This window comes from Oncorhynchus nerka, linkage group LG24 (genome assembly GCF_034236695.1).
Source record: "Oncorhynchus nerka isolate Pitt River linkage group LG24, Oner_Uvic_2.0, whole genome shotgun sequence".
NCBI classification, from domain to species: domain Eukaryota; kingdom Metazoa; phylum Chordata; class Actinopteri; order Salmoniformes; family Salmonidae; genus Oncorhynchus; species Oncorhynchus nerka.
Window position 1 is genome coordinate 85,098,870 of NC_088419.1, and position 27,356 is coordinate 85,126,225.

At 44.9% G+C, this 27,356-nt stretch overlaps 1 protein-coding gene across 1 annotated transcript in view; it reads right to left on the reverse strand.

The window, feature by feature from the left end:
* Positions 1-5,180, reverse strand: part of LOC115108779 (tetraspanin-1-like) — a 57,726-nt gene extending 52,546 nt beyond the window's left edge. Inside the window, exons 1-3 of the mRNA XM_065008522.1 lie at positions 5,034-5,180; positions 4,744-4,869; positions 4,531-4,659 (exon numbers count right to left, since the gene is read on the reverse strand). Of these exons, the coding sequence (XP_064864594.1) occupies positions 4,531-4,659; positions 4,744-4,869; positions 5,034-5,180 (402 nt within the window). The remainder of the gene's footprint in view (positions 1-4,530; positions 4,660-4,743; positions 4,870-5,033) is intronic.
* Between the last annotated feature and the right edge of the window lie 22,176 nt (positions 5,181-27,356).

A 27,356-nucleotide genomic window follows, 5' to 3' on the forward strand; every position in this document is an offset into this window, starting at 1 on the left:
TTCTTCATTCTCCATCCCCTGTTAATCTCTTCTCTCTACAGCCCTCCTGTCCTGTCATCCCTCTCTATATTCTTCATTCTCCATCCCCCTGTTAATCTCTCTCTCTCTACAGCCCTCCCTGTCCTGTCATCCCTCTCCGTTTTTCTCATTCTCCATCCCCCTGTTAATCTCTCTCTCTCTACAGCCCTCCCTGTCCTGTCATCCCTCTCTATATTCTTCATTCTCCATCCCCCTGTTAATTCTCCATCCCCCTGTCATCCCTCTCTATAATTCTCCATCCCCCTGTTAATCTCTCTCTCTCTACAGCCCTCCCTGTCCTGTCATCCCTCTCTGTTTCTCTCATTCTCCATCCCCCTGTTAATCTCTCTCTCTCTACAGCCCTCCCTGTCCTGTCATCCCTCTCTATATTCTTCATTCTCCATCCCCCTGTTAATCTCTCTCTCTCTACAGCCCTCCCTGTCCTGTCATCCCTCTCTATATTCTTCATTCTCCTCCCCCCTGTTAATCTCTCTCTCTCTACAGCCCTCCCTGTCCTGTCATCCCTCTCTATATTCTTCATTCTCCATCCCCCTGTTAATCTCTCTCTCTCTACAGCCCTCCTGTCCTGTCATCCCTCTCTATATTCTTCATTCTCCATCCCCCTGTTAATCTCTCTCTCTCTACAGCCCTCCTGTCCTGTCATCCCTCTCTATTCTTATTCTCCATCCCCTGTTAATCTCTCTCTCTCTACAGCCCTCCCTGTCCTGTCATCCCTCTCTATATTCTTCATTCTCCATCCCCTGTTAATCTCTCTCTCTCTACAGCCCTCCCTGTCCTGTCATCCCTCTCTATATTCTTCATTCTCCATCCCCCTGTTAATCTCTCTCTCTCTACAGCCCTCCCTGTCCTGTCATCCCTCTCTATATTCTTCATTCTCCATCCCCTGTTAATCTCTCTCTCTACAGCCCTCCCTGTCCTGTCATCCCTCTCTGTTTTTCTCATTCTCCATCCCCCTGTTAATCTCTCTCTCTCTACAGCCCTCCCTGTCCTGTCATCCCTCTCTATATTCTTCATTCTCCATCCCCCTGTTAATCTCTCTCTCTCTCTACAGCCCTCCCTGTCCTGTCATCCCTCTCTATATTCTTCATTCTCCATCCCCTGTTAATCTCCCTCCCTGTCCTGTCATCCCTCTCTATATTCTTCATTCTCCATCCCCCTGTTAATCTCTCTCTCTCTACAGCCCTCCCTGTCCTGTCATCCCTCTCTATATTCTTCATTTTCCATCCCCCTGTTAATCTCTCTCTCTCTACAGCCCTCCCTGTCCTGACATCCCTCTCTCAATCTATCTATGTGGCCGTAATTGCATTTCCTTTTCTAATAATTAGAGTAACTCAAACCTAATATGATTGCTACAAATGCCTGTTAACCTTAACAGATTACAGTTCACTAATGCTGTGAACACAGACACACCAATTCCCCATGTGGTTAAAAGCTTTCATTTAAGTCACATCATCTGTTAAGAACGTGTTTACTATCTCTCTCTCTCTCTCTCTCTCTCTCTCTCTCTCTCTCTCGCTCTAATTCAATTCAAATTGCTTTATTGGCATGACGTAACCATACAATAGGCAATAACAACAACAATGGCATAGAGGACATGTGCAGGTTGGTTTGTCTGTCAGACTCACTCTCTAGCACTCTCTCTGTCTCTCTCAATTCAATTCAATTCAATTCAAGGGCTTTATTGGCATGGGAAACATGTGTTAACATTGCCAAAGCAAGTGAGGTAGATAATATATAAAGTGAAATAAACAATAAAAATTAACAGTAGACATCACACATACAGAAGTTTCAAAACAATAAAGACATTACAAATGTCATATTATATATATACAGTGTTGTAACAATGTACAAATGGTACAGTGTTTTAACAATGTACAAATGGTAAAGGACACAAAATAAATAAGCATAGATATGGGTTGTATTTACAATGGTGCGTGTTCTTCACTGGTTGCCCTTTTCTCGTGGCAACAGGTCACAAATCTTGCTGCTTTGATGGCACACTGTGGAATTTCACCCAGTAGATATGGGAGTTTTTCAAAATTGGATTTGTTTTCGAATTCTTTGTGGATCTGTGTAATCTGAGGGAAATATGTATCTCTAATATGGTCATACATTGGGCAGGAGGTTAAGAAGTGCAGCTCAGTTTCCACCTCATTTTGTGGGCAGTGAGCACATAGCCTGTCTTCTCTTGAGAGCCATGTCTGCCTACGGCGGCCTTTCTCAATAGCAAGGCTATGCTCACTGAGTCTGTACATAGTCAAAGCTTTCCTTAATTTTGGGTCAGTCACAGTGGTCAGGTATTCTGCCGCTGTGTACTCTCTGTGTAGGGCCAAATAGCATTCTAGTTTGCTCTGTTTTTTTGTTAATTCTTTCCAATGTGTCAAGTAATTATCTTTTTGTTTTCTCATGATTTGGTTCGGTCTAATTGTGCTGCTGTCCTGGGACTCTGTAGGGTGTGTTTGTGAACAGAGCCCCAGGACCAGCTTGCTTAGGGGACTCTTCTCCAGGTTCATCTCTCTGTAGGTGATGGCTTTGTTGTGGAAGGTTTGGGAATCGCTTCCTTTTAGGTGGTTATAGAATTTAACAGCTCTTTTCTGGATTTTGATAATTAATGGGTATCGGCCTAATTCTGCTCTGCATGCATTATTTGGTGTTCTACGTTGTACACGGAGGATATTTTTGCAGAATTCTGCGTGCAGAGTCTCAATTTGGTGTTTGTCCCATTTTGTGAAGTCTTGGTTGGTGAGCGGACCCCAGACCTCACAACCATAAAGGGCAATGGGCTCTATGACTGATTCAAGTATTTTTAGCCAGATCCTAATTGGTATGTTGAAATTTATGTTACTTTTGATGGCATAGAATGCCCTTCTTGCCTTGTCTCTCAGATCGTTCACAGCTTTGTGGAAGTTACCTGTGGCGCTGATGTTTAGGCCGAGGTATGTATAGTTTTTTGTGTGCTCTAGGGCAATGGTGTCTCAATGGAATTTGTATTTGTGGTCCTGGTGACTGGACCTTTTTTGGAACACCATTATTTTGGTCTTACTGAGATTTACTGTCAGGGCCCAGGTCTGACAGAATCTGTGCATAAGATCTAGGTGCTGCTGTAGGCCCTCCTTGGTTGGTGACAGAAGTACCAGATCATCAGCAAACAGCAGACATTTGACTTCAGATTCTAGTAGGGTGAGGCCGGGTGCTGCAGACTTTTCTAGTGCCCGCGCCAGTTCGTTGATATATATGTTGAAGAGGGTGGGGCTTAAGCTGCATCCCTGTCTAACCCCACGACCCTGTGTGAAGAAATGTGTGTGTTTTTTGCCAATTTTAACCGCACACTTGTTGTTTGTCTCTCTCTGCTCCTCCACATCTGTCTAACATGCTCCCCCGCTCACTTCTCACCTGAGGAAATGTTAAGTATGGGCCCAGGACCCACTAACTCTATCATACCTCACAGTGATGGTCAGAGACCAGGGAGGGCAACCACATCCCTCCTCTCCTTCCTTCCTTTCCTCCCTCCCTCCTTCTCTCCCTCTCTTCCTCTTTCCTTTTTTTGTCTCGCCCCCTGAAAGAGCAATTATCTTCCTTCATCTGATCAGGCAAAGCGCCTCATCGAACCTTTATGAACAGTGACTCACTCTGACTTGCGAAAGGTTAATGTGTTGGATGATTGTAAAATTGTTTGGCTATATCAAGGCACTGAGAAAGGGATAACTCAACTGTAAAATTTGATCAGCTTTGAAGCTGTGGATTTCTGGCTGATTGCCTCCCACCCCTTCTCCTCCTTTCACCTTTCTCTATCCCCCTCTATCATTCTAATCTTCCTCTCTTTCATTCCCCCTTTCCATCTCTTTCTTCCTGCCCCCTTAGTCATTGTCTGTCTCTCCCTCTCTCTCCCGCTTTCACTCTTTCGCCACTTATCCTTCTCTCCCTGCCTGTCTTTTAACCATGGGTTCAGAGGTGAAGGGGCTAATCTCATCCACGTGGCATCTAGAAGTGCTTTCTGGGAACTGGCCTGCCCCCTCCCATATCCCGGAGCACGATTTACTATGCATCTACCCATCCATATGGAGCAACATTACTTAACTTTACAGTTCAAAGGCACCGTCTCTCACTTACACCTGGTTATTGTTAAGCATGGTAACGCAAAAGAGACCCTCATGTCACCTTGTATCAGATAATGACCCCTCAGAACAGCTTTGAACATTGTTATAGTAGGGGTTTTAGTGCTGTTTTTCTGAATCTGTCTTGTCCTCTTTAAAATACTGAACAGCATACTGCGTTTAAAACCTGCATTCGTGAAACAGTTTGGATAAGGGCTTTTGATTGGTGGCTCTGTAGGGGTAGCTATCACCTGGGAGTCACTAACAGCACCCTATTCCCTATATAGTACATAGGGAGATCTGGTCAAAAATAGTGGACTGTTGTCTGAGTGGAGTTACAGAGACCAGGGAGGGAGGCAGGAGACCCCAGAGAGTAATTACCTATAGTGCACCGCACCACCGAGCACAGCAGAGCCCAGCAGAGCACATCAGAGCCCAGCAGAGCACTGCAGAGCACATCAGAACACATCAGAGCACCACCGAGCACAGCAGAGCCCAGCAGAGCACAGCAGAGCCCAGCAGAGCACTACAGAGCACATCAGAACACATCGGAGCACCACCGAGCACAGTAGAGCACAGCAGATGACCACCGAGCACAGCAGAGCACCACCGAGCACAGCAGAGCCCAGCAGAGCACATCAGAGCCCAGCAGAACACTGCAGAGCACATCAGAACACATCAGAGCACCACCGAGCACAGCAGAGCCCAGCAGAGCACAGCAGAGCCCAGCAGAGCACTGCAGAGCACATCAGAACACATCAGAGCACCACCGAGCACAGTAGAGCACAGCAGATGACCACCGAGCACAGCAGAGCACCACCGAGCACAGAAGAGCCCAGCAGAGCACATCGGAGCCCAGCAGAGCACTACAGATCACATCAGAACACATCAGAGCACCACCGAGCACAGTAGAGCACAGCAGATGACCACCGAGCACAGCAGAGCACCACCGAACACGGCGGAGCACCACCGAACACGGCAGAGCACCACCGAACACGGCAGAGCACCACCGAGCACGGCAGAGCACAGCAGACCACAGCAGAGCATCACCGAGCACAGCAGAGCACCACCGAGCACAGCAGAGCACAGCAGAGCACCACCGAGCACAGCAGAGCACCACCGAGCACAGCAGAGCACCACCGAGCACAGCAGAGCACAGCAGAGCACCACCAGACAGACAGACAGACAGACAGACAGACAGACAGACAGACAGACAGACAGACAGACAGACAGACAGACAGATACATGCACACGCATGTCTTACTATACTTGTGAGGACGTTTTAGGGACCAAAAATGGATTCCAATTCAAAAGTCTATTTTCCCTAACCCCTTTACCCCTAACCCTAAACCTAACCCCTAAACCTTACCCCTAAACCTAACCCCTAAGCCTTACCCCTAACCCTAACCCTAACCTCTAAGCATTACCCCTAAAAATAACCCCTAAACCTAACACCTAAGCCTTACCCCTAAACCTAAACCTAACCCTAAACCTAACCCCTAACCCTAACCCTAACCTAACCCTAACCCCTAAGCCTTACCCCTAAGTGAAAATAGCCATTTTTACATGTGAGGACCGGCAAAATGTCCTCCCTTCTCAGAATTTTAGTTGGTGTACTATTCTTGTGAGGACTTCTGGTACTAACAAGTACACGCACGCACGCACACACACACACACACACACACACACACACACACACACACACACACACACACACACACACACACACACACACACACACACACACACACACACACACACACACACACACACACACACACACTTTCATAAGTACAAACTCAAAGGCACATAAAGGCAAAGAGGACACACGCACATGTACACACTCATACACACGTATACACACAACACACACACGCTGTGACTTTGGTTCTGTCCAGAGGCTCTCCCTTTGATAAATCACTGGGGATAAAGCCACAACAAAGGGTGACGAGAGCTGTAACTAGATACCACTGGCGCCTGCTTACTCAAAACCACTAACGCTGGCCAGTAGCAACCAACCAACTGCCATCTCAAATAAAACTGGCACTGAGGAGAATATAAGTCTATAAAATATATATATTTATAATTTATTCAATATACAGAGCTGGTTGTGCCCCGTTAATCATATGTTATCCACTATATATATATATATACCTGCCATACATCGAGCCATATAGTTGAAATATGACTGCCATAAAAGAGATGCACGATGTATGGGAGAAGAAAATAGAGTGACATGACGCGAAGGCTTGTCTTTGATTGCCGGGAGAGAAAAAGAGAAGCAGAGTGAGATCGACAGAGAGGGAGAGAGAGTTGGCTTGGAGGTAACAGTTATCTTCTTTGTCTCTCTTTCCCTCTCATTCCTCAGTCTTTCCCCATCTCTCTCTCTCTCTCTTTTCTTTCTCTAGATCTCTCTCACTCTCTCTCTCGCTTTCTCCTTCCCCCTCTCTCTCTTTTTATTCTTCATCTGTCTTTCTCTCTCTCTCTCTCTCTCTCTCTCTCTCTCTCTCTCTCCTTAGTCTTTCTATGGCTCTGTCCTTGCAGCTTTGTCTTGGCTCACCCTCTCAATGATAATTCTCTCATAGGAACGGCTCTGTACAGCTCTGTAACTCCAGCTCAACAGATGGGCGGACGCCTCATTACCTTTAATATGTCCAACATCAATTAGACAGGAGGTAATTGGGAAACCGTGGAGGTGATTGCAAGGTAGTGTGGCCGCATACGAAAACGCACGCAACCACTTACACACACAAAACATACACGCAGATGCACAAGCACACACACGGTCGCACACACAAACCCCTGTGGTAATGAATGGGTGTCATCAAGCCCAAAAGGGATGGCAGCGCCAAGGCATGACAGAGAGATGAAGTGGTGGAGATGATGGAGGAAAGGGAGTAGGGTTGCCTCTTCTCTGGCATAATGTTTCTCCCTTCAGTGTCTTCAGACAATCTTGATAGGTTACCGTGCAGCAGAGAGGAGATGAGCTGTGTTATAGCAGCCTAGCTTAATGGGGTACCGTGCAGCAGAGAGGAGATGAGCTGTGTTATAGCAGCCTAGCTTAATGGGCTACCGTGCAGCAGAGAGGAGATGAGCTGTGTTATAGCAGCCTAGCTTAATGGGCTACCGTGCAGCAGAGAGGAAATGAGCTGTGTTTTAGCTGCCTACCTTAATGGGCTACCGTGCAGCAGAGAGGAGATGAGCTGTGTTATAGCAGCCTAGCTTAATGGGCTACCGTGCAGCAGAGAGGAGATGAGCTGTGTTATAGCAGCCTACCTTAATGGGCTACCGTGCAGCACAGAGGAGATGAGCTGTGTTATAGCAGCCTAGCTTAATGGGCTACCGTGCAGCAGAGAGGAGATGAGCTGTGTTATAGCAGCCTACCTTAATGGGCTACCGTGCAGCAGAGAGGAGATGAGCTGTGTTATAGCAGCCTAGCTTAATGGGCTACCGTGCAGCAGAGAGGAAATGAGCTGTGTTTTAGCTGCCTACCTTAATGGGCTACCGTGCAGCAGAGAGGTGATGAGCTGTGTTATAGCAGCCTAGCTTAATGGGCTACCGTGCAGCAGAGAGGAGATGAGCTGTGTTATAGCAGCCTACCTTAATGGGCTTACCGTGCAGCAGAGAGGAGATGAGCTATGTTATAGCAGCCTACCTTAATGGGGTACCGTGCAGCAGAGAGGAGATGAGCTGTGTTATAGCAGTCTACCTTAATAGGCTACCATGCAGCAGAGAGGAGATGAGCTGTGTTATAGCAGCCTACCTTAATGGGCTACCGTGCAGCAGAGAGGAGGTGAGCTGTGTTTTAGCAGCCTACCTTAATAGGCTACCGTGCAGCAGAGAGGCGATGAGCTGTGTTATAGCAGCCTACCTTAATGGGCTACCGTGCAGCAGAGAGGAGATGAGCTGTGTTTTAGCAGCCTACCTTAATGGGCTACCGTGCAGCAGAGAGGAGATGAGCTGTGTTATAGCAGCCTAGCTTAATGGGATACCGTGCAGCAGAGAGGAGATGAGCTGTGTTATAGCAGCCTAGCTTAATGGGCTACCGTGCAGCAGAGAGGAGATGAGCTGTGTTATAGCAGCCTAGCTTAATGGGCTACCGTGCAGCAGAGAGGAAATGAGCTGTGTTATAGCAGCCTACCTTAATGGGCTACCGTGCAGCAGAGAGGAGATGAGCTGTGTTATAGCAGCCTACCTTAATGGGCTACCGTGCAGCAGAGAGGAGATGAGCTGTGTTATAGCAGCCTACCTTAATGGGCTACCGTGCAGCAGAGAGGAGATGAGCTGTGTTATAGCAGCCTACCTTAATGGGCTACCGTGCAGCAGAGAGGAGTTGAGCTGTGTTATAGCAGCCTACCTTAATGGGCTACCGTGCAGCAGAGAGGAGATGAGCTGTGTTTTAGCAGCCTACCTTAATGGGTTACCGTGCAGCAGAGAGGCGATGAGCTGTGTTATAGTAGCCTAGCTTAATGGGCTACCGTGCAGCAGAGAGGAGATGAGCTGTGTTATAGCAGCCTACCTTAATGGGCTACCGTGCAGCAGAGAGGAGATGAGCTGTGTTATAGCAGCCTACCTTAATGGGCTACCGTGCAGGAGAGAGGAGTTGAGCTGTGTTATAGCAGCCTAGCTTAATGGGCTACCGTGCAGCAGAGAGGGGTTGAGCTGTGTTATAGCAGCCTACCTTAATGGGCTACCGTGCAGCAGAGAGGAGATGAGCTGTGTTATAGCAGCCTACCTTAATGGGCTACCGTGCAGCAGAGAGGAGATGAGCTGTGTTATAGCAGCCTAGCTTAATGGGCTACTGTTCTTCCCTCTCTTTCCCTTCATTACTTATTTATTTGTATTATTATTTACATTTTGTAGGGGGTATATCAGCTTTAATATTTCAGATAGATTGTGGCTTCTATCAATGTAATCGTCTGCATCATTTTCAATCCCCCATACATTTTCTTTGGTTCTTTATGACCTTTCTTGTAGCTGTGAGAGATGAGTGTCCTCTTGACTCTGCTTGGTGTGTGTGCGTGTGCATGTGTGTGTGTGTGTGTGCATGTGCATTTCTGTGTGTCCACACACACGTCTATGTATGTATTACTTTGGAGACGGCTATCCATGTATCTGTCAGGTGGCGCTGCTGACTCAGCCCATCACACGCCGTGTGTCTTCCTCTGATGCATCTGCCAGCCAGGCCAAGGTATATGTGCTATCACCAACAGACACAACATAGGCTTCATTATCCAGATGAATGGGTTACTGCAGCACATAACTAGCCTAGAGTGTGTGTGTGTGTGTGTGTGTGTGTGTGTGTGTGTGTGTGTGTGTGTGTGTGTGTGTGTGTGTGTGTGTGTGTAAAGGGTAATATGCTACTCTAGGCTGTCGTTCCAAGCTGTTTTGTTTTCTACGGCATCAAACCCGACCCTTTGTTTCAGCCTGCTCTGCAGATATAGGAGGATATAGAGAATGTGGTCCCCCCTAAACAAAGCACATCTGGGCCCGGTTTCCCAAAAGCGTCTTAAGGCTCGTTAGAACCTTCGTAGGAGCATCGTTAAATCTCCTAGCTGCTTCTCAAAACAATCTCTAGTAAAGTTGCACTTGAAAACTCTCGTTATTTACAGACTGCCTCAGACCACTCGTAGAACAGCTAAGTACGTCGTTAGATGCTTTTTTGCTCTTCCGCATCACTTTATACACAGAAGATCTCCGCTAAACATATAATCAAGATGTTTATCCGTGTCACGCCCTGACCATAGAGAGCCCTTGGTTCTCTATGGTGTAGTAGGCCAGGGCGTGAATCATTGCCTCTAATTGGGGATCATATTTAGGTAGCCATTTTTCCCACTTGTGTTTGTGGGATATTGTTTGATGTTTGTGCATGTGCACCACTACTTTAATGTTTCATTATTGGTTTATTGTTTTTTGTTTAAAGTTTCACCGTAATGAAGATGTGGAACTTCAATCTTGGTCCGCTCATTACGACGATCGTGACAATCCGTCTCTCTATGACCGCTGATAATTTGGGAATGACGTTGACTACAAATGCCTTTCCAAATGAAAAAGTGATGGTTAAAAAAATGCTTAAAATGAAAAGCGAGATTAAAACATAAACACAGTAATTCTAAAGTCTACATAGGCCTATATATTTAAATCATATTGAAATAAATGTAATGTTCAGTCATTTCAGTTCTATTTGTAGGCTACACTGTTTGTCATTTTTGCCTCAATATACTTCTTGAAATGTAACAGCATGTGCACAATGATGTGCCAAATGAATCTGGGATTGAGTGCATTACTATAGGGTATGCATTACAATAAGCCACCTCAATATTCTTGGCTATTAGGTGATAATATATTTCTAGGAGCTGATCAGTCGTCAGTATTGTGGAATAATTATAATGTTAGGGTAAGATTTGACTGGAGAAAGCTGATCTGAGAGCAGCGCTGCCTTTCTTTCCATCCTATCAGTGTCGACACCCGCCTCAAAAACTCACTTAGTGAACGTTCTCTCTGCGTGGTGTTTTGAGAAACACATGTTACATGTCCGTTGTAGGAAAGATGCATCGTTAAAACACTTGTAAGCCTAAGTTCCATTCCCATCGGTAACCCAGGACAAGGTGTTTTATGGAGAGCCTGTATCTCTGAGGTCTCCCGCTGACTGACTGGCTGACTGGCTGGCTGTCTGATTGGCTGACTGGCTGCATGGCTGGCTGACTGACTGCCTGGCTGGCTGGCCAACTGGCTGGCTGGCTGGCTGTCTGACTGGCTGCTGGCTAACTGACTGGCTGGCTGGCTGACTGGCTGCATGGCTGACTGCCTGGCTGGCTGGCCAACTGGCTGGCTGTCTGACTGGCTGTCTGACTGGCTGGCTGGCTGACTGGCTGGCTTACTGGCTGGCTGGCTGGCTGCATGGCTGACTGACTGACTGGCTGTCTGGCTGACTAGCTGGCTGACTGGCTGGGTTGGCTGGCTGACTGGCTGGCTGCCTGCCTGCATGGCTGGCTGGTTGGCTGGCTGCCTGCCTGCATGGCTGGCTGCATAGCTAGGAGAGGAAAGCGGAGAGAGGAAACCAGAGAGCAGCTTCCTTTGTGTAAATATCATCCCTGGTCCCCGTGAACCTGCACAGAGAGGAGTGGCGATAACCATTAAGACAGGGCCGGCAGAGGTCAGCCATGATTTTTTTTATTACACAATGGAAAATGGAATCAAGGTGGCAGGGGGTTTTCTTTTAGAATGTAGCGGTGGATCTTTACGGGATTTGTGTGTGCGTGGTTTGTGTGTGTGTGTGTGTGTGTGTGTGTACGTGTGTGTGCATATGTGCATATGTGTGTGTGCATCCAATTCATATTCACATTTGCTTTGTGTGTGTCTTTTCCAATGATTCACCACCATCAGCAGCGTGGTGATTATTCATGCCCGTTGCTCTTCAAGCTTGTTGCTCTTACGTGAGGTGAGTTTTAAGTGGTTCTCTGTAAGTGACTCCTGGACCTCTCTGCCATCTTTGTCACCGCGGTGGAAAGGATTATACATATACTATCACAGTGACAGAACAGGAGTCTCGTACACAGGAGGGGAGCAGTGATCTTTTCACACCTAATATAGGTCACATCACATCCCATTAGAACAGTGTAAGGAGGAAGGACCATGAAGACTCTCAGAAATCATACACAGTGAATTGTAAACGCTACTTGGCATTTCTTCCTCCGACATGGGTTACACTGTACACTAATGTATGCTAATGTTACAGGGTTGGTTACACTGTACACTAATGTATGCTAATGTTACAGGGTTGTTTATGTTTCCACTTGCCACTGCAGAAATATGTATTTGATGTTTATGTATTCCTATTGGTTGGTTTAATTTACATATCAATAAGGTGTATGTGGCTGCCATTGGTCATGCTTGCAGATAAGGGGATATCACAAAAGTATTTTCTAAGTACATTTAATTATGCATCAGTTTTTCACAATTTCTGACATTTAATCCCAGTAAAAATTCTCTGTTTTAGGTCAGTTAGGATCACCACTTTATTTTAAGAATGTGAAATGTCAGAATAATCGTAGAGAGAATGATTTATTTCAGCTTTTATTTCTTTCATCGCATTGTCAGTGGGTCAGAGGTTTTACATACACTCAATTAGTATTTGGTAGCATTGCCTTTAAATTGTTTAACTTTGGTCAAACTTTACGGATAGCCTTCCACAAGCTTCCCACAATAAGTTGGGTGAATATTGGCCCATTCCTCCTGACAGAGCTGGTGTAACGGAATCAGGTTTGTAGGCCTCCTTGCTCGCACACACTTTTTCAGTTCTGCCCACAGATTTTCTATGGGATTGAGGTCAGTGATGGCCACTCCAATACCTTGACTTTGTTGTCCTTAAGCCATTTTACCACAATTTTGGAAGTATGCTTGGGGTCATTGTCCATTTGGAAGACCCATTTGCGACCAAGCTTTAACTTTCTGACTGATGTCTTGAGATGTTGCTTGCATACTATTGTTTGTACAGATGAACGTGGTACCTTCAGGCGTTTGGAAATTGCTCCCAATGATGAACAAGACTTGTGGAGGTCTACAATTGTTAATGTCAATTAGCAATTGGCTAATGTCAATTAGCCTAACAGTCAACTTAATGTATATAAACTTCTGACCCTCTGGAATTGTGATACAGTGAATTATATGTGAAATAATCTGTCTGTAAACAATTGTTGGAACAATTACTTGTGTCATGCACAAAGTAGATGTCCTAACCAACTTGCCAAAACTATAGTTTGTTTACAAGAAAGTTGTGGAGTGGTTGAAAAATGACTTTTAATGACTCCAACCTAAGAGTATGTAAACTTCCGACTTCAACTGTATATACAGTACCAGTCAATAGTTTGGACACACCTACTTATTCAAGGGTTTTTCTTTATTTGTACTATTTTCTACATTGTAGAATAATAGTTGAAGACATCCAAACTATAAATAACACATATGGAATCATATAGTAACCAAAAAAGTGTTAAACAAAATATACATATATTTTAGATGTCATATTCTTCAAAGTAGCCACCCTTTAACTTGATGACAGCTTTGCACATTCTTGGCATTCTCTCAACCAGCTTCATGAGGAATGCTTTTCCAACAGTCTTGAAGGAGTTCCCAAATATGTTGAGCACTTGTTGGCTGCTTTTGCTTCATTCTGCGGTCCAACTCATCCCAATCCATCTCACTTGGGTTGAGGTCGGGTGATTGTGGAGGCCAGGTCATCTGATGCAGCACTCCATCACTTTCCTTGGCCAAATAGCTCTTACACAGCCTGGTGGTGTGTTTTGGGTCAATGTCCTGTTGAAAAACAAATTATAGTCCCACTAAGCGCAAACCAAATGGGATGGCGTATCGCTGCAGAATTCTGTGGTAGCCATGCTGGTTAAGTGTCCCTTGAATTCTATTTAAATCACCTACAGTGTCACCAGCAAAGCACCCCCACACTATCACATCTCCTCCTCCATGCTTCACGGTGGGAACCACACATGCGGTGATCATCCGTTCACCTGCTCTGCGTATCACAAAGACACAGCGGTTAGAACAAAAAATCTCAAATTTGGACTCATGAGACCAAAGGACAGATTTCCACCGGTCTAATGTCCATTGCTCGTGTTTCTTGGACCAAGAAAGTCTCTTCTTCTTATTGGTGTCCTTTAGTAGTGGTTTCTTTGCAGCAATTCGACTATGAAGGTCTGATTCACACAGTCTCCTCTGGACAGTTGATGTTGAGATGTGTCTGTTACTTGAACTCTGTGAAGCATTTATTTGGGCTGAAATCTGAGGTGCAGTTAACTTTAATGAACTTTTCCTCTGGGTAGCCATGCTGGTTAAGTGTCCCTTGAATTCTAAATAAATGTGGCGGTCCTCATGAGAGCCAGTTTCATCGTAGCGCTTGATGTTTTTGCGACTGCACTTGAATAAACTTTTAAAGTTCCTGACATTTTCCAGATTGACTGACCTTCATGACTTAAAGTAATGATGGACTGTAATTTCTCTTTGCTTAATTGAGCTGTTCTTGCCATAATATGCTGATGGCAGAGTCAGGATTTGGCATAAGAAGCATGAGTCCATGGACCCATCCTGCTGGTGTCAACGGTACAGGCTGGTGGAGGTGGTAATACCAACTAAGCAACGATTGAACACAACATCGTATCTGAACATTGTTTCTCACCAAAGCCAATAGAGCGTCTTTCGGATGAGATGGAACGGGCTGTTCGCAGTATGAATATACCGCTGTCCGATCTACAGCATCTGTGTGATGCCATCATGTCAGCATGGACCAACATCCCTGTGGAACAAGAAAAGCATAGTATTTGTAAACATCCTGGTAGGTTGATTCATAACCTGAACCAGATTAGCTATCATACTCTAATTCCACTGATTTAAAAACTCTGTATTTAAAAAAAATCCATGTTAGACAAGATTACCTACACATACTGACCAGCTCAAAAAGACAGAAGCGAGCTATATGACAGACCAATCCAAACTCATCTCTCAGCATGTCCAGCCCATTCATTATCTCAGCCAATCATGGCCAGCGGGAAGGTTGCTGGATTTTTCTGTGGTTGAACCAACTAGGCTTGTAATTTAACAATTTTATTCGTATTTACAAATGGCATACACTTTTGTTATTAGCATATTTCAACCCCGCAGGCGCTACACAAAACGCTGAAATAAAATATAAAACATGCATTACCTTTGACGAGCTTCTTTTGTTGGCACTCCAACATGTCCCATAAACATCACAATTGGTCCTTTTGTTCGATTAATTCTATCCATATATATCCAAAGTGTCCATTTATAAAGTGCGTTTGATCCAGAAGAAAAACGGCTTTCAAAAAACGCAACGTCACTACAAAATATTTCAAAAGTTGCCTATAAACTTTGCCTAAACATTTCAAACTACTTTTGTAATACAACTTTAGGTATTTTTAAACGTTAATAATCGATCAAATTGTAGACGGGGCAATCTGTGTTCAATACAGGAATGAAAACAAACCAGCGCTGCTTTTCACGTCTTGCACAACTCACAAAAGTGTCCCCAGTTGCGAGTTGGCCTACTTCTTCATTAAACAAAGGAATAACCTCAACCAAATTCCAAAGACTGGTGACATCCAGTGGAAGCGGTAGGAACTGAAAACAGGTTCCTATGAAATATCCCTTGGCAATGACATCACAGGGAACAGAAAGGGAAAAAACAAAAAATCTGAACAGTAGTCCTCAGGGTTTTGCCTGCTACATAGGTTTTGTTATACTCACAGACATGATTCAAACAGTTTTAGAAACTTCAGAGTGTTTTCTATCCAAATCTATGAATAATATGCATATCTTATATTCCTGGCATGAGTAGCAGGAAGTTGAAATTGGGCACACTATTTATCCAAAAATGAAAATTCTGCCCCCTAGCCCCAAGAGGTTTTAAGGAACATGAAAGTTTACATGTTCCAGAAGGCATTTCTGCCAAAAAAAACACATTTTGATTAAAAAAATAAAGTTTACGTTGAAGTAGTGCCGCGTGACATATGCCTAGTTTCCTGAAACGAGTCACATGTGGTCAAGTTGTCACACCCTGACCTAAGAGTTCCTTATTGTTCTATATGTTTGGTTAGGTCAGGGTGTGACTCGGGTGGAAAGTCTATGTTTTCTATTTCTTTGTTTTTGGCCGAGTGTGGTTCCCAATCAGACGCATCTGTCTATCATTGTCTCTGATCGGGGATCATATATAAGTTGTCATTTTCCTTTTGGGTTTTGTGGGATCTCAATTTCTGTTTAGTGCCTGTACCTGACAGAACTGTACGCTTTCGTTTTCACCTTGGTTATCTTGTTTGCGTGTTTAAAAAAGAAAGAAAATCATGAACACTTTCCACGCTGCGCTTTGGTCCACTCCTTTCGACAGAAGCCGTAACGCAAGTGCTGCAAAGAAAGACCTAGTTAAGCTGCAGCTGGCCCAGAACAGAACCGCACATCTTGCTCTTCATTGTAATCAGAGGGCTAATATTAATACTAGACATGCCAGTTTCTCTTGGCTAAGAGTTAAGCAAGTGACACAGCGGACTAAGGCACTGCATCTTCGTGTAAGAGGTGTCACTACAGTCCCTGGTTCAAATCCAGGCTGTATCACATCTGGATGTGATTGGGAGTCCCATAGGTGTCACGTTCTGACCATAGTTCTGTTATTTTATTCTTTGTTTTAGTATGGTCAGGGCGTGAGTTGGGGTGGGCAGTCTATGTTTGTTTTTCTTTGTTGGTTTTTGTGTTCGGCCTAGTATGGTTCTCAATCAGAGGCAGGTGTCGTTAGTTGTCTCTGATTGAGAATCATACTTGGGTAGCCTGGGTTTCATTTTTGGTTTGTGGGTGTTTGTTTCTGTGTGTGTGTTTGGGCCACACGGTACTGTTTCGGTTTTGTAAATTCACGTCATCGTTTATTGTTTTGATTCAGTGTTCATACCTTTCTTTAATTAAAATCATCATGAACACTTACCACGCTGCGCTTTGGTCCGATCCTTACTCCTCCTCAGAAGAGGAGGACGAGATCCCTTACAGAAACACCCACCACAAGAGGACCAAGCAGCGTGGTAACGGGCAGCAGCGGCCGAAAACACAAGACTCCTGGACTTGGGAGGAGATTTTGGACGGCAAGGGACCCTGGGCACAAGCAGGGGAATATCGGCGCCCTAAAGCAGAGCTGGAGGCTGCGAAAGCGGAGCGGCGCCAGTATGAGGAGGCAGCACGGCAGCGCGGCTGGAAGCCCGAGAGGCAGCCCCAAAAATGTATTGGGGGGAGGCACACGGAGAGTGTGGCTGAGTCAGGTAGGAGACCTGAGCCAACTCCCCGTGCTTACCGGAGAGCGAGAGGGACCAGGCAGGCACTGTGTTATGCGGTGGAGCGCACGGTGTCCCCGGTGCGTGTGCATAGCCTGTTGCGGTACATTCCAGCTTCTCGTATCGACCGGGCTAGAGTGGACCGGGCTAGAGTGGGCATCGAGCCAGGTGCCATGAAGCCGGCTCTACGCATCTGGTCTCCAGTGCGTCTCCTCGGGCCGGCGTACATGGCACCAGCCTTACGCATGGTGTCCCCGGTTCTCCAGCACAGCCCAGTGTGGGCTATTCCACCTCGCCGCACTGGCCTGGCTACGGGGAGCATTCAACCAGGTAAGATTGGGCAGGCTCGGTGCTCAAGAGCTCCAGTGCGCCTGCACGGTCCGGTCTATCCGGTGCCACCTCCACGCACCAGCCCTCCGGTGGCAACCCCCGCACCAGGCTGTCTCTCCGTCTTCTCCCTACAGGAGCTCCCGCCTGTCCAGCGCTGCCAGAGCCATCCTCCTGCCCAGCGCTGTCAGAGTCTCCCGTCTGTCCTGAGCCTCCAGAGTCTCCCGTCTGTCCTGAGCCGCCAGAGTCTCCCGTCTGTCCTGAGCCGCCAGAGTCTCCCGCCTGTCCGGCGCTGCCGGAATCTCCCGTCCGTTCGGGACCCGTGGCGAGGGTCCCCAGTCGGAGGTCAGCGGCGAGGGTAACCACTCGTAAGAGGCCACGGGGGCGGTTGAGGAGGTGGACAAAAACTGTGGTGAAGTGGGGTCCACTGCCTGCGCCAGAGCCACCACCGCGGACAGGCCCACCCAGACACTCCCCTATAGGTTCAGGTTTTGTCGGCCGCACCTTTGGGGGGGGCACTGTCACATTCTGACCATAGTTCTGTTATTTTATTCTTTGTTTTAGTATGGTCAGGGCATGAGTTGGGGTGGAAGTCTATGTTTGTTTTTCTATGTTGGTTTTTGTGTTCGGCCTAGTATGGTTCTCAATCAGGTGTCGTTAGTTGTCTCTGATTGAGAATCATACTTGGGTAGCCTGGGTTTCACTTTTGGTTTGTGGGTGTTTGTTTCCGTGTGTGTGTTTGGGCCACACGGTACTGTTTCGGTTTTGTAAATTCACGTTATTGTTTTGATTCAGTGTTCAGTGCTTTCTTTAAATAAAATCATCATGAACACTTACCACGCTGCGCTTTGGTCCGATCCTTACTCCTCCTCAGACAAAGAGGAGGAATTCCGTTACAATAGTGTGGTGCACAATTGGCCCAGTGTTGGCAACTGGTCAGTATATGTCATGGAAGAGCAGAGCTGTGTTCGAATACCCATATTAACATACATATTAGTATACACTACATACTTAATGAGTATACTATGAGTATATTATATACTATTAGTTCATTTTAGTATACTGTAAACGAATGGTATCGTTTCAGTTGAGCGTACTAGAGCTTCGCCTGTCTACCAGAAGTTGATGCTGTTGCTATGAAACCTCTTGCTAGCTTGTTAGCATAACAAATGACTAGATAAACAGTTTACGATTTTGGGTGAGTTCATAAATTCAATCTGGAATGCCAGGGTGCGATCTTGGCATACGTAAATCCAGATCGTTGTCAGATTGTCTGTTTGTAAATTAGGAGCGCACACTGGACGCTCTGGCCGAGGAGTAGGGTTGATCCGAGCATTCAACGATAGTCAAGCACCCAAGCTAACGTTGGCTAGCTACTTTCAGACACAAATGAGAGAACACCTCACTGACCATTTTACTTGCCCTATCAGAGCTGTTTTCATGTTATCCAGAGCATTGGTGACTGTAACTGTGCTCCTGGAAACAATTTAATTATGCTTCATTTTGCTGACGTTTACTGACACTGGCCATATCAAACAGGTGTTGAGCGTTTGTAAATTCTTCAGCCTAGTGTTGTCTTGGCTGTGTGCTTAGGGTCGTTGTCCTGTTGGAAGGTGAACCTTCGGCCCATTCTGAGGTCCTGAGCATTCTGGAGCAGGTTTTCATCAAGGATCTTTCGGTACCTTGATCCGTTCATCTTTGCCTCGATACCAACTAGTCTCCCAGTCCCTGCAGCTGAAAAACTTCCCACAGCATGAGGCTGCCACCACCATGCTTCACCGTAAGGATGGTGCCAGGTTTCTTCCAGATGTGACGCTTGGCATTCAGGCGAAAGAGTTCAATCTTGGTTTCACAATTCCTTCGACCTCATGGCTTGGTTTTTGCTCTGACATGCACTGTCAACTGAGGGGACCACAACTGGGGCATGGATTCTACAAGGTGTCAAAAGCATTCCACAGGTTCCAAATAATGTACAAGCAATTGAATTTACCACAGGTGGACTCCAATCAAGTTGTATAAACATCTCAAGGATGATCAATGGAAGCAGGATGCACCTGAGCTAATTTTTTAGTCTTACAGCAAGTGGTCTGAATACTTATGTAAATGAGATATTATGTATTTTATTTTTGTACATTTGCAAAAATGTCTAAAACCTGTTCTTGCTTCATCAATATTGGGTATTGTGTGTAGATTGATGAGTAGAAAAAATAATTTAATGCATTTTAGAATAAGGCTGTAACGTAACAAAATGTGGAAAAGGTCAAGCGGTCTGAATTCTTTCTGAATGTACTGTATATACAGTATACTGTATATATGTGTGTACGTGTGTGTGTGTACAGTACCTGTTAGGTTTTGGGGGCTTCCTCAGATGCACTTTTGTATGTTTTTGCTGTAAGAGTGAGTTAGTTAGCATCCTCCAATTGTAATGGTCACATTAGCTCCCATGCTAAAAAACGAATCACAAATCTACAGCCATCAACATACTGCTGTCCTGCACATCTAAAGTACATCCTTGTGTCAATCAACAGAATAGACACCAATCATCTGGGGCCGCTGGCTGGGCATTCCTTTCTTTAAAAACACAATGTAAGACAGTTAGGAAGTAAGATCACATCTGTTACACTAACATGGTGTAAGACTGTGTAATATTTGAGTCCCATTTAACCTTCGTTTGACCCTGCCACTCTCAGTGCATCTGTCCATCAGAGGGATGTGGACTCTGTTCCGGCAGCTGTGTGGAATCTTGGAATCCTGACGGAGAGTTCCAACATTCCCTCCATTGTCATGAGGTCCTGTGGTTAATGAAACCAGCGCAGGAATACCCCCCTGCCTGTGCTTTTTCCCTTTCTCTAATTTGTTCTCTTTCTCTCCCTCTCTCTCTTTCCCTCTATCCCTATCTCTATCTGTCTCTCTCTATTGACACACAGAGCTATCCTTGTTAGTTTTTGTCAGGCCTCTGTAGTATGGCCTGCTTGTCTGTATTCCCTACTGAGAGGGTCCTTGTATGCTGTCAATGGGTTTTTTTCTCTCTTTAGAGACAGACTTCATGTTGGTCCTGTAGGTTGTGTTGTAGTCTCTGTAGGAATGGATGGTCTTTAACGTATTAGATGGTGTTTGATCCAATGAAGGAACCTCTCAGGGGATTGCAGGGGCCACCAGTATAGGGCCCAGAGACCCCCCATTACCTTACACAGTAGTGCCTGCCTTCTTTCTTCTCTGTGTTGGTCTATCCTCCCCCTGAATGGGACTAAACACTCTTCCAACACCCCTGTCCTCCTCCCTCCCTATCATCTCTTCTTCTCTCGTCTTCATGTATCCACTTCATTGTTTGGTGAGGCAAACCCTCATTAACCTGGGGAGATTGTTTCTCCCTCCAATCTTGTGTGATTATGTTCGGTAGGTATTCTGGTGTCCCGGAGGGGGGGTTGGAGATGGAGGTGGGGGTGGAGTGGGGTCGGTTCTGGCAGGCAGGTCACCCATGATACAAGTCACTATTAGACATCCATCCATGTCTGAGGACGTTGGGAGAGGACGTGGAAACCGGCAACTAAGGGCAACTGAGTGCTTCTATCTTCAACTAGGTTTGGGTTTTGCTAGGGCATTGTGGACGGGATGACAGATGGGCGTGAGCATCTGCATCTGCTTCTAAAGGTTGTTGTAGGTTTCAATCCAGCGATAGAAAGTTGTTTTTGATATTTTTGTTTTAAGCCTATCCCAAACCATAACCCTTACCTTAACCATTCTGAGTTAATGTCTAACCTTTAATAATTCTGAGTTCATGCCTAAACTCAACCTTAAATACTTAGAAATGTGGCATTTGGAACAACTTAGAAATGTGACATTTGAGAAACATAGATGAATGCCTACTTGTGAGCAGAGACTGTGAGAGCTTGTTGGGTTCTGGATGGTTGGCCCCCTGGTTCCCTCTGCCCAATCACAGCACCACAGCGGTTATTTGTTGGGTTCTGGATGGTTGGCCCCCTGGTTCCCTCTGCCCAATCACAGCACCACAGCGGTTATTTGTTGGGTTCTGGATGGTTGGCCCCCTGGTTCCCTCTGCCCAATCACAGCACCACAGCAGTTATTTGTTGGGTTCTGGATGGTTGGCCCCCTGGTTCCCTCTGCCCAATCACAGCACCACAGCGGTTATTTGTTGGGTTCTGGATGGTTGGCCCCCTGGTTCCCTCTGCCCAATCACAGCACCACAGCGGTTATTTGTTGGGTTCTGGATGGTTGGCCCCCTGGTTCCCTCTGCCCAATCACAGAACCACAGCGGTTATTTGTTGGGTTCTGGATGGTTGGCCCCCTGGTTCCCTCTGCCCAATCACAGCACCACAGCGGTTATTTGTTGGGTTCTGGATGGTTGGCCCCCTGGTTCCCTCTGCCCAATCACAGCACCACAGCGGTTATTTGCATGTGAACGGACCATAAAATTGCAAGCACGTTTAAAAAAAATTATGGGATGTGTGTGTGCGAGTTAAATTAGTTGTTTGTAGTCTGGTTTGATTTGTCCAGGGAATTAATGACTAATTACTGGAACAAATAAACTGACTCTTGACACATTATTGATGATGTCAGTGGGATAATATATAACATCTGTCTGTCCTATTATGGCCACTTGGGGTCACTGTTTGACATTCTTCAGTGGAGCACAAAGGAATTTTGCTTGACCTTTTATGTAAGATACAGTACAGTAAGGGAGAGAGTGGTAAGCTGAGCCACCCTTGTTTCAAGGAAACCATACACAAAATGCATTATTTGACCAAATATTTAGAAAGAGGTCTTCATTTCATGGAGTCTGAAGGAAGAAACCACATAGAAATAGTGGTAAGCAAGCTAGATTCAAAAAAGTCAAATTCGTTAATTGGGTTATAGGTTTCATGATGGTTGTATCTGAACCAAAGTAGTACATTTTAAGATTGTTCTATATATCAGTTGGGGTCTCTGTAAACTTCAATATGAGGTCCTAAACCTAGCATTACAGTGCATCCTTGTACAATGCCTACAAAAACTATTCACACCCCATTGTGTTGTATTACAGCCTGAATTTAAGATTGATTCAATTGAGATTTTGTGTCACTGGCCTACGCCCAAATCGCCATAATGTCAAAGTGGAATTATGTGTTTAGACATTTTTACTAATTAAAAATGAAAATGTTAAATGTTTTGAGTCTATAAGTATTCAACCCCTTTGTTATGGCAAGCCTAAATAAGTTCAGGAGTAAAACTGTGCTTAACAAGTCACATAATAAGTCCTATGGACTCACTCTGTGAGCAATAATAGTGTTTAACATGATTTTTTTATGAATACCTCATCTCTGTACCCCACACAAGTATCTGCCACAGCAATGTAACTTACCTCTGATGCAGAGGATACGCTAATTAGAGTTACCAGTCTCAGAAACTGCAGCCTAAATAAATGCTTCACAGAGTTCAAGTAACAGACATATCTCAACATCAACTGTCCAGAGGAGACTGTGTTGATCAGGCCTTCATGGTCGAATTGATGCAAAGAAACCACCACTAAAGGACCCCGATAAGAAGAAGATACTTGCTTGGGCCAAGAAACACAAGCAATGGACATTAGACCGGTGGATGTCTGTCCTTAGGTCTGATAAGTCCAAATGAGAGATTTTTGGTTCCAACCGCCGTGTCTTTGTGAGAAGCAGAGCAGGTAAAGGGATGATCACCGCACGTGTGGTTCCCACCGTGAAGCATGGAGGAGGAGGTGTGAAGGTGTGGGTGTGCTTTACTGGTGACACTGTTGCTGATTTATTTAGAATTCAAGGGGCACTTAACCAGCATGGCTACCACAGCATTCTGCAGCAATACACCATCCCATTTGGTTTGCGCTTAGTGGGACTATTATACACAAGCTTATATACAGGGGGTACCGTTACCGATTCAATGTGTGGTGGTACAGGTTATTCGAGGTAATTGAGGTGATGGGGTGACTATGTATAGATAATAAACAGCAGGTAGCAGCAGAATAAAAAAGAGGAGCCTTTTGGACCTAAACTTGGTGCTCCAGTATCGCTTTTCATGCGGTAGCAGAGAGAACAGTCTATTTAATTTTAATTTTATTTAACCAGGTAGGCTAGTTGAGAAGAAGTTCTGATTTACAACTGTGACCTGGCCAAGATAAAGCAAAGCAGTGCGACACAAACAACAACCCAGAGTTACACATGGAATAAACAAGCGTACAGTCAATAACACAATATAAAAAAAGAAAGTCTATATACAGTGTGTGCAAATGGCATGAGGTGGTAAGGCAATAAATAGGCCACAGTAGCAAAGTAATTACAATTTAGCAAATTAACACTGGAGTGATAGATGAGCAGATGATGATGAGAAGATGGTGGTGTGTAAGTAGTGATACTGGTGTGCAGAAGAGCAGCAAAGTAAATAAAAACAATATGGGGATGAGGTAGGTAGATTGGGTGGGCTATTTACAGATGGACTTTTTACAGCTGCAGCGATCGGTTAGCTGCTCAGATAGCTGATGTTTAAAGTTAAAGCGTTAGACTTGCTATGACTTGGGTGGCTGGAGTCTTTGACCATTGCCAAGTAGTTGCCATACCAAGCGGTGATGCAACCAGTCAGGATGCTCTTGATGGTGCAGCTGTAGAACATTTTGAGAATCTGAGGACCCATCCCAAGACTTTTCAGTCTGCTGAGGGGGAATAGGCGTTGTTGTGCCCTCTTCACGACTGTCTTGTGTGTTTGGACCATGATAGTTTGTTACTGATGTGGACACCAAGGAACTTGAACCTCTCGACCCGCTCCACTACAGCTCTGTCGATGTGAATGGGGCTCTCCTTGGCTCTCCTTTTCCTGTTGTCCACCGCTCCTTTGTCTTGCACTAAGCATGCACTCTTGAGGGTCCCCCATGTTGAGGATCAGCAAGGCAGATGTGTTGTTGCCTACTCTTACCTCCTGTGAATGGATGTCTGTTTGTCCAGGATCCAGTTGCAGATGGAGGTGTTTAAGTCCCATGGTCCTTAGCTTAGTGATGAGATTTGAGGGCACTATGGTGTTAAATGCTGAGTTGTAGTCAACATTATCACGTAGGTTTTCCTATTGTCCAGGTGGGAAAGGGCAGTGTGGAGTGCAATAAAGATTGCGTCATCTGTTGTAGTCTTTTAGGCAGGTTAATCATTGGCCTGTACAGATAATTAAGCCAAAACCACAAGTCCAAATCCTCATCTCCACCCATGGCTTAGGGCCTATTTAGCAAGCTAGCTACTTCAGGACATCAACACAAGCAGACCAGAAACAAAAATGACATTTTGCGTAGGATGTGATTTGATTGGTGTGAAGCCAAATCCGAACTGGCCTCCCTTGGGGTACGTTTTGCTGCACAAGGACAAGCCACAGTTGAGCTCAGATAAAGGCTGATTATTTAATATATTTTTATCAAGGGAGGCCAAATGCTTGATGGCATCAATCAATCAAATGCTACGGCAGCAACATGTCATACACTTTTTCAAGACAGCATCAGATACACGGGCTACAGATACTGAGACAGTGCTCGAATGACTTCTCCAGTAAGATTCAGCCACTTGCGAATTGAGGGAAAATTCTGAAAACACGGAGAAAGACAAAATATACCGTCTTATAATTTTTTTTATTGGTGAAATATTTGGCAATATTTGGCTTTCCTTGGCATCCATGAACACACGTCACTGCACTAAATATACATTTAATTGTTGGCATCCAGTCACTACAAAGACACACGTCACTGCCTAAATATACATTTAATTGTTATCCAGTTATTAATTACTTAACTTTGGCCACTTTACACATACAATCTCAGCCTGAAGACCCAGTACAATCTCAGCCTGAAGATACATACAATCTCAGCCTGAAGACACATTTACAATCTCAGCCTTTACAATTTGAAGACACACATACAATCTCAGCCTGAAGACACACATCAATCTCAGCCTGAAGACACACATACAATCTCAGCCTGAAGACACACAAGACAATCTCAGCCTGGAACACATACAATCTCAGCCTGAAGACACACATACAATCTCAGCCTGAAGACACACATACAATCTCAGCCTGAAGACACACATACAATCTCAGCCTGAAGACACACATACAATCTCAGCCTGACACACATACAAAGACACACATACAATCTCAGCCTGAAGACACATACAATCTCAGCCTGAAGACACACATACAATCTCAGCCTGAAGAAAACTCAGCCTGAAGACACACATACAATCTCAGCCTGAAGACACACATACAATCTCAGCCTGAAGACACACATACAATCTCAGCCTGAAGACACACATACAATCTCAGCCTGAAGACACACATACAATCTCAGCCTGAAGACACACATACAATCTCAGCCTGAAGACACATACAATCTCAGCCTGAAGACACACATACAATCTCAGCCTGAAGACACACATACAATCTCAGCCTGAAGACACACATACAATCTCAGCCTGAAGACACACAATCTCAGCCTACAATCAATCTCATGGATCACTTTAAACACATACAATCTCAGCCTGAAGACACACACATTGTAGTTCTCAGCCTCCACAATCAGCCTGAAACCTAAATGACAGACACATACAATCTCAGCCTGAAATCAGCCAAATATTCACAAAATCTCAGCCTGAAGACACACATACAATCTCAGTTTACAGTATCTCAGGCACTCAAAGAAGACACACATAAAACTGAAGACAAATAAATCTCAGCCTGACACAATTTTTACAATTCATATTTTCAAGCACACATACAATCTCAGTGAAGACACACATACAATCTCAGCCTGCATCATGTTATGGGATTTATGAGGCTTGTCATCAGCAAGGACTGAAGATGGATCAGCAACAGAGTTACTTTTTGTGAAATACAAATATTCCAAAAAGATCCTGTTTACAGTAAGGAATAAAACTGCAAAAAATGTGACAATTTTAATTCATATTTTCAAGCTTGACTGTCGAGCTTGTCATCAGCAAGGACTAGAGAGATTTTTTGGTCTAAAAGATACCAGAGTTAAGCGTAATCATAGCCTCATAGCCTCAAGCTCAATACCATAACGCAACGTTAACTATTCATGAAAATCGCAATTGAAATGAAATCAATATGCTAGCTCTCATGCTTAGCCTTTTGTTAACAACACTGTCATCTCAGATTTTCAAAAATATGCTTCTCTACCATAGCAAACTAGCATTTAGCATTTAGCGTTAGCATTTAGCATTAGCATTTAGCGTTAGCATTAGCAGGCAACATTTTCACAAAAACCAGCAAAAACATTCAATAAATCGTTTACCTTTGAAGAACTTCGGATGTTTTCAATGAGGAGACTCTCAGTTAGATAGCAAATGTTCAGTTTTTCCTGAAAGATTTTTTTGTGCAGGAGAAATTGGTCCGTTTGGTGCGTCACGTTTGGCTACCAAAAAAACCCGAAAATTCAGTTATCCAAACGCCAAACTTTTTTCCAAATTAACTCCATAATATCGTCTGAAACATGGCAAACGTTGTTTAGAACCAATCCTCAAGGTGTTTTTCACATATCTCTTCAATGATGTATCGTTCCTGGAAGTATCCTTCTCCTTCTGTATCGCAAGGTAAAATGAATGCCACTGGGAATTACGCACCAATTTAGACAAAGGCCACCGGACGGCCCCCTGGCAAATGTAGTCTCTTATGGCCAATCTTCCAATGATATGCCTACAAATACGCCACAATTCTGCAGACATCTTGGATGAATGGCAGAGCGCATAAGCTCGTTCACAGCATATTCACAGCCATATAAGGAGACGTTATTAAAGACAGCGTCAAAAATCCTGTTCATTTCCTGTTTGAAGTTTCATCTTGGTTTCGCCTGTAGCATTAGTTCTGGGGCACTCACAGATAATACCTTTGCAGTTTTGGAAACGTCAGAGTTTTGTCTTTCCAAGGCTGTCAATTCCATGCATAGTCGAGCATCTTTTCGTGACAAAATATTGCGCTTAAAACGGGCACGTCTTTTTATCCAATAATGACATAGAGCCCCCATAGGTTGAAGAGGTTAAGCACA